This window comes from Brassica napus, unplaced genomic scaffold, assembly GCF_020379485.1.
Source record: "Brassica napus cultivar Da-Ae unplaced genomic scaffold, Da-Ae ScsIHWf_3133;HRSCAF=3952, whole genome shotgun sequence".
NCBI lineage: Eukaryota > Viridiplantae > Streptophyta > Magnoliopsida > Brassicales > Brassicaceae > Brassica > Brassica napus.
In genome coordinates this window covers 1,010-15,000 of record NW_026016356.1, presented here as the reverse complement: position 1 = coordinate 15,000, position 13,991 = coordinate 1,010, and the positions used below count along the sequence as shown (strand labels likewise).

At 29.5% G+C, this 13,991-nt stretch overlaps 1 protein-coding gene and 1 pseudogene across 1 annotated transcript; both read right to left on the bottom strand.

The window, feature by feature from the left end:
* Nucleotides 1–7,754: 7,754 nt before the first annotated feature.
* LOC125603276 (NAD(P)H-quinone oxidoreductase subunit 1, chloroplastic) lies at nt 7,755–11,345 on the bottom strand. The gene is made up of 2 exons (XM_048774395.1): nt 9,609–11,345; nt 7,755–8,510 (listed from the first exon to the last, which is right to left on the bottom strand). The coding sequence occupies exons 1-2, from the start codon at nt 10,159–10,161 to the stop codon at nt 7,981–7,983; spliced, it is 1,083 nt and encodes a 360-aa protein (XP_048630352.1). The 5' UTR covers nt 10,162–11,345; the 3' UTR covers nt 7,755–7,980.
* Nucleotides 9,144–11,342, bottom strand: LOC125603275 (annotated as a pseudogene).
* Nucleotides 11,346–13,991: the final 2,646 nt, after the last annotated feature.

Sequence of the window (13,991 nt, the reverse complement as noted above, 5' to 3'; positions counted from 1 at the left end):
TACCATAGTAGCAGCATGTATAAGAGCCGAAATAGGAGTAGGGCCCTCCATGGCATCCGGCAACCATACATGAAGAGGAAATTGTGCAGATTTAGCAATAGGACCCACAAATAATAGAAATGCACACAAAGTAAGGAATAAGAGATTTATTCTATTATTTAATATTAAATTATTGAATATTTCGAACAAATCTTGAAATTCGAAACTGCCAGTTATCCAATAAAGACCTAAAATTCCTAATAATAAACCAAAATCCCCTACACGATTGGTTACAAAAGCTTTTTGACAGGCATTCGCTGCAATAGGTCGTGTGAACCAAAACCTATTAATAAATACGAACACATTCCAACTAATTCCCAAAAAAAATAAACTTGGATCAAATTAGAACTAGTAACTAATCCTAACATTGAAGTATTAAAAAAACCCATATAAGCAAAAAACCTCAGATATCCTTGATCATGAGACATATAATTATCACTATAAATCAGAACCAAAATTCCAACAGTTGTAATTAATATTGACATAATAGAAGTAAGTGGATCAATAAAGTAACCGAACTCAAAAGAAAATTCATTATTTATGGTCCAAGACCATACATTTTGATGAATGCAACTTAGAAAAATTTGTTGAATAGATAGATAGAGCGAAAAGATCATAACTATACTTAACAAAAAAATACTCAGAAACGTCCACATACGTCGAAGGTTTTTTGTTGCTGTCGGAAAAAGTAGAAGTCCAGCTCCGAGTAAAATAGGTACTGGAAGTGGAATGAAAGGGATGATCCATGAATATTGATATGTATGTTCCATAAAATAAAAACCCTTTTTATTTTATTCTTAAATTTATTATTTCTTATTCACTGGTTTGTATATATATATTTTTTTTCAAAGGGGATAATAAAAAAGCGCATTTTTTCAAACTTAAATAGAAATTTTTTCGAATTAGTATAATCCTTCATAAACCTTTGAAAAGAAATATATTCAAATCAAAAATTAGAAGTTATTAACTAATATTACTAAGTTACTGTAAAAAAAACGATTTGTCTTTTTTTTTTTTACTACTAAAAAAAATTTGATTTTATGCAGATACAGAAAAAGTGAATTATAATTCCGTATTACAATAATTTATATACATATATTAAGAATAGAACAAAGATTTACACGACAAAAAAATACTTAATATTAAGTATAAAAAAAAGTTATTTGGGTTTGATTATTTAGAATTATTATTGAATTATGGAATTTAGTGATTGTCTTCCAGTACACTAAGTGAGCTTTTTTTTTTCAAGAAATATTATTATAATCGATATTTTTTTTTACATATGAAGTGAAGAAATTTAATAAAATTTTTCTAATATAATCTAAATCTATCAGTATAGATTAATTAAATGAGCACTCTTATACGGATTTAAAACGTTAAATACAAAAATTTTTCAAGAAAAAGGGAAAAAATAGTTGGGTTTTAAACTTTTGAATGTCTGTTTTGTTTGAAAAATAATATATAAAAATTTGAAAGAAAAAAATTACTCAATATGGAGTACGAAAGAATAGAATAATAAATGTCTTTGACATCCAATTATACCACTGAAAAACTTTTTTCATTTTTGAATGGCAGTTCCAAAAAAACGTACTTCTATCTCGAAAAAGCGTATTCGTAAAAAAATTTGGAAAAGGAAGGGATATTGGACATCGTTGAAAGCTTTTTCCTTAGGGAAATCGCTTTCTACAGGTAATTCAAAAAGTTTTTTTGTACAACAAAATAAATAAAAACACTAGAATCATTAGAATTAGCCTAACGTAAAAACCAATTTTTTAGAATACATATAAATAAAAAAATCTATAGGAACCAAAAAAAAAAAAAAAAGATAATATATATATATACGAAATATACGAAAGATTCCTATTGATTTTGTAAAAAAAAGGGGGGTTATTACTTTCCCCATCAATAAAAAAATAAATAAGATCTTGTATTTCCTCTTAACTAGGAAACAAGATCTTTTAGCGAAATCAACAGGTTCTTTAAATTAATTTAAGTCAAAAATTTTTCACTTTATACCTTTAGGAATTATTATTTCTCTTAATTCTTATATTCTTTACTTGGAATCAAAGTTATAAAAGTATCTATCCACGATTAAGTGAATATTAGATACTAATAAGTAATAATATATGATATTTTTTTTAAGCGATCAAAAAATATTATGTTTGTACAATATAAAAAGATGCATGAAAATAGATATTTTGACAATTGTTGTTTTTCATTTTTCTTGAGCAACTTAGGCAAATTTTAGTTAAAATTTCTAAGGATTTTGGAGAAGTTTTAATTTTTAGAAAAAGCATTTTTTTAGTAATAAAATCAATTTTAAATTCCATTAAATTAGCTTCTTTATTTAAAATTTGAATCTCGACGATTGAGTAAAAACTTGTTAGTATTATTTTGAACAAGTTGCCGCTATGGTGAAATTGGTAGACACGCTGCTCTTAGGAAGCAGTGCTAGAGCATCTCGGTTCGAGTCCGAGTAGCGGCATAAGATCTTATAAAAGAGATATTATAAGTTTTATAATCAAATTAATACCCGACTTGTTTTCTAAAATCGGGTAAAACCTAGTATTAATTTATTAATTTTTAACAAATTTTTTATGATTTTTTCAATTTTAGAGCATATATTAACTCATATATCTTTTTCGGTCGTTTCAATTGTACTACTAATTTATTTTTTAACTTTATTAGTTAATTTAGATGAAATCATAGGATTTTTTGATTCATCAGATAAAGGAATCGTAATTACGTTTTTTGGTATAACAGGATTATTATTTACGCGTTGGATTTATTCAGGACATTTTCCATTAAGCAATTTATATGAATCATTAATTTTTCTTTCATGGGCTTTTGCAATTATTCATATAGTTTCCTATTTTTAAAAAAAAAAAAAATCACTTAAACGCAATAACTGCGCCAAGTGCTATTTTTATTCAGGGTTTTGCTACTTCAGGTCTTTTAAACAACATGCCTCAGTCTGCAATATTAGTACCAGCTCTCCAGTCCCAGTGGTTAATGATGCACGTAAGTATGATGATATTAGGCTATGGCGCTCTGTTATGCGGATCATTATTATCAATAGCTCTTCTAGTCATTACATTTCGCAAGGTCGGATCTACTTTTTGGAAAAAGAATATGAAAATAAAATGTTATTAAATGAATTATTTTCTTTTGATGTACTTTACTACATAAATGAAAGAAATTCTATTTTACTACAACAAAATATTAATTTTAGTTTTTCTAGAAATTATTATAGGTATCAATTGATTGAACAATTAGATTATTGGAGTTTTCGTATTATTAGTCTCGGATTTATCTTTTTAACCGTCGGCATTCTTTCAGGAGCTGTATGGGCTAATGAAACATGGGGTTCATATTGGAATTGGGATCCGAAAGAAACCTGGGCATTTATTACTTGGACCATCTTCGCAATTTATTTACATATTAAACAAATAGGAATGCTCGAGGTATAAATTCTGCAATTGTGGCTTCGCTAGGTTTTCTTTTAATTTGGATATGCTATTTTGGCGTCAATCTTTTAGGAATAGGTTTACATAGTTATGGTTCATTTACATCGAATTAACTAAAACATTAACAAAAAAAGAAAAGAATCCAAATAAAAAAAATAGCATCTATATATAACTTCATCTAAGTTAAGAAATCTAATTTAGTTTTAGTAGTAAATCATCAAGAACCTTTTGAATCAAGTAGTACAATGATTCAAAAGGTTCTCACAATACAAAAAGCAAAGACTTCTTATTATAATTCAATTTAATGTTTTTTTTTATTTCCTGAAAACTATCCAAAATAATTAGATAAAATGGATTCGACCTTGTCACTTGCTAATGAGAGCACAAAATCAGGATAAATCCCAATACCAATTATGGGTAGAAGAATAGAGATTGAAAGAAATAACTCTCGGGGTCCAGAATCAAAAAAAAAAAGTTTTTGGCATTAATTAACTTGTATCCATAGAACATTTGACGTGACATAGATAATAAATATATAGGAGTTAATATCATTCCAATTGCCATTACAAAAATAATTAAAATTTTTGAAATTAAGAAATATTTTTGGCTGGTAATTATTCCAAAAAAAACGATTAATTCGGCAACAAAACCACTCATGCCCGGTAATGCAAGGGAAGCCATCGATAAGATAGTGAACATTGTAAATATCTTTGGAATGGAGATAGCCATTCCACCCATTTCATCAAGATAAACAAGCCGGATTCTATCATAACTAGTTCCTGCCAAGAAAAAAAGTGCAGCGCCAATAAATCCATGAGAGATTATTTGTAAAATAGCTCCATTAAGCCCAGGATCCGTTATAGAACCAATACCTATAATTATAAAACCCATATGAGATACAGAAGAATAGGCTATTCTCTTTTTTAAATTACGTTGACCGGGAGATGTTGAAGCTGCATAAATTATTTGGATTGTACCGACTACCATCAACCAAGGAGAAAACATAGAATGAGCGTGAGGTAATAATTCCATATTGATTCGAACCAATCCATATGCTCCCATTTTTAATAAGATTCCAGCGAGAAGCATACAGGTACTGTAATGTGCCTCGCCGTGGGTGTCAGGTAACCAAGTATGTAAAGGTATAATCGGTGATTTGACGGCAAAAGCAATAAGAAATCCAATATAAAAGAGTATTTCGAGTGTGACCGGATAGGCTTGATTCCCTAATAGTTCTAAATTTAATGTTGGTTCGTTCGAACCATATAAACTTATACCTAAAACTCCTATTAATAAAAAATAGAACTTCCTGCAGTGTATAAAATAAATTTTGTAGCTGAATACAAACGTTTCTTTCCACCCCACATGGATAAAAGGAGATAAACGGGAATTAATTCTAATTCCCACATGATGAAAAAAAGTAAAATATCCCGAGAAGAAAACGATCCTATTTGGCCGCTGTACATTGCTAACATCAGGAAATAGAATAATCGGGAATCCCGAGTAACTGGAAAAGCCGCTAAAGTAGCTAAAGTAGTAATAAATCCGGTCAGTAAAATCGTTCCTATAGAAAGTCCATCTATTCCCAGTCTCCAATAAAAATCAAAAAGATTGATCCATTTATAATCTTCGGACAGTTGAATTAATGGATCGTCCAGTTTAAAATTATAACAAAAAGCGTAAGTCGTTAGAAGAAGTTCTAAGATACAAATGCATATAGTATACCACTTATTAACTTTATTTCCCCTATGCGGGAGAAATAACATTAATGAACCGGCAGATATTGGAAAAACAACAATTATTGTTAACCAAGGAAAATCATTCGTGGTAAAGACAAGATACACCAGGTCCAAAGAACGCGTACTCAAAAAAATATATAAATAAAAAAATATAATTGAACTTTTTTGAGTACGAGTACTTGTCAATAAAAAAAATAAAATGTATTCCAAATTTATTCAAATCAGGTTTTCGGTAACGTATTAATAAGCTAGACCCATGCTTCGAGTTGTTTCATGCCATAAATAAACTCGAACGCTCAAAAAATCCGTTGGACAGGCAGATTCACATCTCTTACAACCAACACAATCCTCGGTTCTTGGGGCAGAAGCTATTTGCTTAGCTTTACATCCATCCCAAGGTATCATTTCTAATACGTCTGTAGGACATGCTCGGACACACTGAGTACATCCTATACAGGTATCATAAATTTTTACTGAATGTGACATAGGATCTATAGTTTTTTTAATGTCATAAATTTTCAATCTAGTAAACTTATAACTAAATGATATATTAAATTAAAATACTAGATGAAGCAATGATTTCTTTAATAGAATTTTTTAATGAATTCTGGCTCAATTGGTAAAAAATGGGGCTAAAATACTTTGATTTCTTAAATTTTCACAAATTTAATCTAGTAAGTCATAACCTATCATATATGCAAATTTAAACCTATAATTTTTTGATTTATGCTACTTATTTAATAAGGTCGATTGGTTGATGCGAGTTGATTTTCTGTTACGATAAATTGACGAGACTATAGCTAATCCAATAGCTGCTTCAGCGGCTGCAATTGCTATAACAAAAATGCAGAAAATATCCCCTTTTAGTTGGGAATTATCAAAAAAATCAGCAAATGTTACGAGATTCATATTAACTGCATTGAGTATAAGTTCAAGGCACATAAGAGCCCTAACCATATTTCGACTCGTGATCAATCCATAAAGACCAATCAAAATAAATAGGCACTCAAAACAAGTACATGTTCGAGTATCATTGAGCAACTCCTTATCAATTTTGATTCATTATCAATATGAATAATAAAAACAATTCACCGGATTCAATCAACTAGAATATAACAACAAAGTACGAATAAAAACTATATTAGGGAAAAAATTTCAAATATATATAAAATATAAAAATTTATATTTAAAAAATGAAATAGTATTCAATCAAATTGAATGAACGGAAAAAAATATCATAACATACACAAACACAAAGTTTTCTTTGGTCTTTACTAATTGGAACCTTTTTTATTGACGAGCCACAGAAATTGCACCTATCAAAGCAACTAAAAGAATTATTGAAATGAGTTCAAATGGAAGAAAAAAATCTGTTGATAAATGAATTCCTATTTGTTGACTATTACTTATTAAATCTTGTTCTAAAATCTGGTTTAATCTTGTAGTCCAAATAACCCCGTACCATGACGTATCGAGAATAGTAGAAATTAATGAAAAAAGAATAGTTGTACAAACCACTGAAGTAATCCCATTCCCAACAGTCCACAGATTGAAATCTATGGAATATTCGGAATCATTCATGAACATCACAGCAAATATGATTAAAACATTTATGGCTCCCACGTAAATAAGGAGTTGTGCAGCAGCTACAAAATGGGAATTTGCTAGAATATACAATAAAGATATACAAACAAGAACAAATCCTAAGGAAAAGGCTGAAAATATTGGGTTAGGAAGTAATACCACTCCCAGACCTCCTACTAGAAGACCAGATCCCAGAAAAACTAAAAGAAAATCATGTATTTTTCCAGGCAAATCCATTATATTATTAAAAAAAGAAAAAATAGAAATCCTTTTCATGACCTTATTAATTTAACCGGGGAATTTTTTTTTATATGTTTCTAATAGAGTGAAATTAGAATCTAATGAATATTAATTGATGTAGATACAATTATTAGACAGTTTCGCTTTTTTATTCTAATATTTTCAACCTATCTATTTCAAGCAAGATAATAATTACGAAATATTATATTAAAAGGATGAGCCTTAATACTTAATATTATTCTATAAATACAAGTTTTTAATTAAATTCTTTATATAATATAATTCAACAGTTTTGCATTCTTTTTTTAATAAAATTAATGGGTTTACCCATTTTTTGTTTGAGGTGAATTCAAAATTGTTCGAATAGTATAATCGTCAATTACTGACATTGGTAAACGCCCCAAAGCGATTTGATTATAATTCAACTCGTGACGATCATAAGTTGAAAACTCATATTCTTCAGTCATTGACAAACAATTTGTTGGACAATACTCAACACAATTACCACAAAATATACAAATTCCAAAATCAATACTGTAATTAAGCAATCGTTTTTTTCGAATATTAGTTTCCAATTTCCAATCAACAACCGGCAGATCTATAGGACATACTCGAACACATACTTCACAAGCAATGCATTTATCAAATTCGAAATGGATTCGACCGCGGAAACGTTCTGATGTTATTAATTTTTCATAGGGATATTGAATAGTTACAGGTAAACGATTTGTGTGGGATAAGGTAATCATGAAACCCTGACCAATATACCTTGCAGCTCGTAGGGTTTGTTGACCATAATTCATGAACCCGGTTATCATAGGAAGCATATTGTAATTATCTATGAATAATTTGATCTTTGTTTCTTTCTCTTGTTTAAAACAAGTAATGAATATCTTGGATTGATTTTCAATTTAGAGTGAAAAGAGTTGGAAAGAAGTTGTTAATAATAGATTACCAAGGGAAATCGGTAAAAGAAATTTCCATCCAAGATTTAATAGTTGATCCATTCTTAGCCTAGGTAAAGTCCATCTGGTTGCGATAGAAATGAACAAGAACAAATAAGTTTTAGCTAATGTAATAAAGATACCAATTGTTGTTCCAAAAATTTGATCCTTTTCAAATAGCTCCAGCATAGATATATACGGAATAGAAATATTCCAACCGCCTAAGTATAGAACTGTTACAAATAATGAGGAAATTAATAGATTTAGATAAGAAGCAACATAAAATAAACCAAATTTGATACCGGAATATTCAGTTTGATAACCTGCTATTAATTCTTCTTCCGCTTCTGGTAAATCAAAAGGTAACCTCTCGCATTCTGCTAGGGAAGAAATTAGAAAAATGATAAAACCTATAGGTTGACGCCACAAATTCCATCCCCAAAAACCATATTTTGATTGTGCCTCAACTATATCAACTGTACTTAAACTGTTAGATAATCCTAGTCGGTGATAACATTACTATTCTCACCGCTATTACAAAACCGTACATGAGGTTTTCGCCTCATACGGCTCCTCGGGGGCCGTAAATAAATATAAGGACCAGATTAGTATTATTTAGATGGATATGATGTGTTCTAAAATGGATTAAATAGAAATATATCTGGGGTCCCGAATTATACCAATGGAATTCTGTCTGCTCAAATTCTAAAACTAAAAAACGCGCTTCGGAATTCATCTCATCCTTTACAAATTTTAATTTCTATTTGTTGAGTAATAACTTAATCCTTTAATAAAGCACCCCTTGTAAAACTAAACCTAGGTTTTTCAGCCCGTCGTGTTTTTCAATTACGAAAAAGAATTAAACATCCTATTAGTTTCTTATTCATGATAGAAATTCTATTTTATTTTCGAAATCTATAAAAAAAAATATACTTGTTTCGTTCCTATTCTTCTTTCTTTCTTTTTAGAAAAAAAGTAGGTGGACTTAAAAAAAAATAAAGGATTATTCGTTTCTGATAGTCATTACATTTATCGGTGGATGGGAGCATACTCTGAATCGGAATCTTGGGGAGTACTGCCTGATAATTTCTACAAATTTCAAGCCCCAATTAACCTTCTTTTTTGTTATCTTATGTTATGCATAAATATCCTTTTCAATTTGGTTAATCTCTATTACAAATTCTTTGTGTATTTTGGTGTTTCTAACCATCCACGCGTTTTTACCTAATTGCCGATCACTTTGTAATATATGTATATGTATAGTAATTTATATAACTGATAGTGAAAACGTCATACGGTTAATATTTTTTTTAACCCGCTTCAAGCCCGGCTGACTAATCAACCAACCTTGGGGTAAAGCGATTCTTACGCTTACGTTTATTTCCATTTAACCTTTGTACATAGGAAATGAGACTTAATTTTTCTTTTTACTGCTAATTTCTGAGCAGTTTTTTTTCACTCATATATAACTATCAAATTCAAATTCCTTTTATTAAGATAAACCCGAAAGATAAATATATATATTCCGTTTTTTTTTTCATTTTTTTTTTATCTAGAAGAAACGGAATAAACCTTTCTGTTTCAACGAATCGCACGTAGAGATATTGATAAAACACATAGAGTTAATGGTATTTCATAACTAATCGCTTGAGCAGCAGCTCGCAGACCACCTAAAAAAGAATATTTATTATTTGATCCATATCCTGACATAAGAAGTCCGATCGGAGCAACACTTGAGATGGCAATCCATAAAAAAATACCGATATTGAGATCCGCTAAAACAAGGTGATTGCTAAAAGGAATTACTGAATAACTTAGTAAAATAGAGATAACTGCTATAGATGGTCCAATACTAAATAAAGGAGTATTTCCTCTAGATGGACGAAGATCTTCTTTGAAAAGTAGTTTTGTCCCGTCGGCTAAAGCTTGAAGAATTCCTAACGGGCCGGCGTATTCAGGTCCAATACGTTGTTGTATCCCTGCAGATATTTCTCTTTCTAACCACACAATTACTAGTACACCAGTTATGATTCCCAATACAAGAGAAAATATAGGGACAAATATCCATATGAGTCCATAGACCTCTTTTAAAGATTCCAATCTAAGAAAAGAATTTATTGTTTGTACTTCTGTTGCATAAATTATCATTTTAACGATCAACTTCTCCCATAATTATATCTATGCTACCGAGTATCGTCATAATATCAGCCAATTTCATTCTTTTAACTAGTTCAGGAAGAATTTGCAAATTAATAAAACCCGGCGGTCGGATTTTCCATCTCCAAGGAAAACCACTTTGATCTCCTATGAGAAAAATTCCCAATTCCCCTTTTGGAGCTTCAACTCTTACGTAAAGTTCTTGTTTCGATAATTCAAAAGTAGGGGAAGGTTTTTACTAATGAATCGATATTCAAAATCATTCCACTCTGGATTCCTTTTTTTATCAAAGCCTCTGCTTTCTAAATTTTCATAGGGACCCCCCGGAAGTCCTTCCAGAGCCTGTTGAATAATTTTGATGGATTCTGTCATTTCGCTAAGTCGTACTAAATAACGAGCTAATGAATCTCCTTGTTTTTGCCACTGAATTTCCCATTCAAATTCATCGTAAGACTCATAACGATCAACTTTACGAAGATCCCATGGTATTCCGGATGCGCGTAACATTGGTCCGGATAAACCCCAATTTATTGCTTCTTCCCCACCAATAATCCCAACGCCTTCAACTCGTTCTAAAAAATAGGATTTCGTGTAATAAGTTTTTGATATTCAACAACCTCTGTTAAAAAATAATCACAAAAATCCAAGCATTTATCTATCCAACCATAAGGTAAATCCGCCGCTATTCCTCCAATACGAAAAAAATTATGCATCATTCTCATACCGGTGGCAGCTTCGAATAGATCATATACAAATTCTCGTTCTCTGAAAATATAGAAAAAGGGAGTCTGTGCCCCAATATCTGCCATAAAAGGGCCAAGCCATAACAGATGAGAAGCTATACGACTCAATTCTAGCATAATTACTCTGATATAGCTGGCTCTTTTAGGAACTTGAATATTTCCTAATTGTTCGGGTCCGTTTACTGTTATTGCTTCTGTAAACATAGTAGCTAAATAATCCCACCGCGTTACATAAGGTAAATATTGTATAATTGCTCGGTTTTCTGCAATTTTTTCCATTCCTCTGTGTAAATAACCCAATATGGGTTCACAATCAACAACATCCTCACCGTCTAGAGTAACAATTAAGCGAAGAACACCGTGCATGGATGGGTGGTGAGGTCCCATATTGACTATCATAAGATCTTTTCCTGTAACTGGTCTCTTCATAAGTTTTTCCTTGATTCGTTCTGGTATGAATTAGATTGCTGAAAAAGAAGTTTATTCAAAAATTCAAGATCTAAAAAATTAACTAATTCACAATTTTGGAATTTAACGAGTTTAATTCCCGAATATTCAACTGATTAATTAATTATTCTTTATAACGTACTCTATTTTTTTTTGACAAATAAGCCAGCAGTCGTTGACGTTTTCCCAGAATTTTTCGTAGACCTCTCTGAGATAAATAATCTTTTCTGTGCAATTCCAAATGTGAAGTAAGTCTTCGTATCTTATTAGTGAAACTGACTACTTGAAATTCAACAGATCCCTTGCTTTCTTCTTTTTTTTCTTGAAATGAAATGAATGTATTTTTTTATCATAAAAAGAAATCCTTCCCTTTTTAAATGAATTGAAAGATATGAATTTTACTGATCAGTAATAATAATGGTAGTTTTTTTGTACAAGGATCCGAATTTAATTATCAACTTATTAATTCTTAATTTTAAAAAAAAAAGTTTAAATTTCGATCTAAAAAAGGAGGATTTTAAAAATTTATTTATGAATTCGCTCTGAGTGGTATCTATGTCATTAATTCAATGAATCTCATGTATAAGATTGAATTAAAAAAAATCCCTCACATTTGTGCATCCAATTGTTTTCATATACCGTAACTTATATATATTGTTCATATACCGTAACTTAATACTATATATATAGTCAAAATAGTAAAAAGGATCTACCATTAATGCATTTGAAATCGCGTATACATGTGTATTCTTATCATACTGAAATGATTTCCATTAGTCGTATTAAACCAATAGCGATTCATACAAGCTAAATCTTCTAATCGAAAATTGGGCCAAAGAAAGGATTTTAATTTAATTAGGTTTTTTTTATCCTTATCAAGATCTTTCTTTTTATTCAAAACTGTGGTCAAGTTTTGAATATTTGTATCAAATTTTGAATTTCTATCCCTTGCATTTTTTTTTTTTAAATTGAAACAAATTAGAATTCGAAATTCTTTACGTCGTTTAGGGGATAGAATAGTTTCAGGGACAAAGAAATTTAAACTTTTTTTTTTAAATATAGCTTTTTTTTTTTGATCTTTTACTTATTTTTTTGTTTATTTTTATGAACCAATGAAATCCCGATGGTTCTATATATAATAAGTTGGCCGTCGTTTTTTACAGACAAACGAACAGGTTCAACAATCAATATTCCTTTTTTCATTAATTTTGAAAAAGTGAAATTCTTCTCAATCATTAGAATATCTAAGCTCATCTCTCCTCTTTCAATACAAGATATCGTTATCTCGGTTGGATTTTTTAGTCTAACCAAGAGACAGTATGCTTTTACATTATTGAGGATTTTTTGATTAAAAACAATTCCATCGCAATTGAAAACGCGAATACCTTTTGAGAAATAAGTCAAGTTCCGCTTCGGTATTGCTTTTTGGTTTTTTTTTATTTTTACGTTTTTTTATCTTCGATTCTGTATAATTTTCTTCAATATTTTTTTTTCTTGCTTTGATAGAGCTGATTCCGTATTTATTTTTGTTTCTTTTCTGATTCAAACTCTTCTTGACCTGCTGATTCGTTTTCTTCTTTATTTAGATTAAAAAACCGAAGGAATTTTTTTTCGTTTGATGGTATAAAACCTTTTTTCTTTAGGGTGATCTGTTTATTCACATTTTTTTGTTTCATTAAAATTGAAAAGAAGTGATTTAATTGGTATGACCCACGGTTTCATTTTATATGTACTAAAATAAGAAAAAATTCTGGAAAGAAAAAAAAGTCAAAATTTGTTATACGAGGATTTAGTATTTCTTCATTCATTCCCATCCAATCAAAAAAAATTTATTTTTTGATTGGCAAGACTCGTCTTAGTTATTTTATAAATTCTTTTATAATTCTTAACTTTAGTTTTAATATATTTTTTTTTACTCCTAGTATCAAGCTCAATATTTACTTTTTTTCTAAACCAAAAGTTGAGAATTCTCCAATCCAAATATTTTCTATGCAAAATTTCCCCTATACTGCGAATATTATATTTTTCTAGAAAACAAGAGATTAAAAAATTTTCTAGGCCTGTAGACATATCAAAAATTTTTCTGTAGAATGAATAGATTTGTAGCAAAAAAGATTATATATAGAATCCTTTTTGAAATTGCTGTTTATGTTTTGGATTGAAAAATAAGTTAGCCTCACAAAAATTTTGTTTTTTGTAATTATCAAAAATTTTTTTTTTCGTATGAATCCACTTTTTTAAACTTGGATTTAGAACTAGAGAGTCTTGGTTTAGTTTTTTTTTCCATTTTTGGGTTACTAATCTAGCCCATGCAATCTGAGGTAATATTTTATTGAGAATGACTTCGTAACCAGTTTTCCATTGATTTATTTCGGAATTTAAAAGGGTTTTTATCTTTCCATCATAATGAAAGATTCCTTGTTCTTTAAAAAAATCTTTTATTTGATTCTTAACAAAAAAGGATGTTATGTTTATATTATATTCAAAAAAAGACTTTAATTTAGAAAAGTTACTAACTTGAATTTGTGATAATTTGTAAAATACATATGCTTGTGATAAAGAGCATAAGTCATAACTAAAAAAATTTTTTTTTGATATGAAATTTTTTATAGTCGAAATAAAAAATGGTAT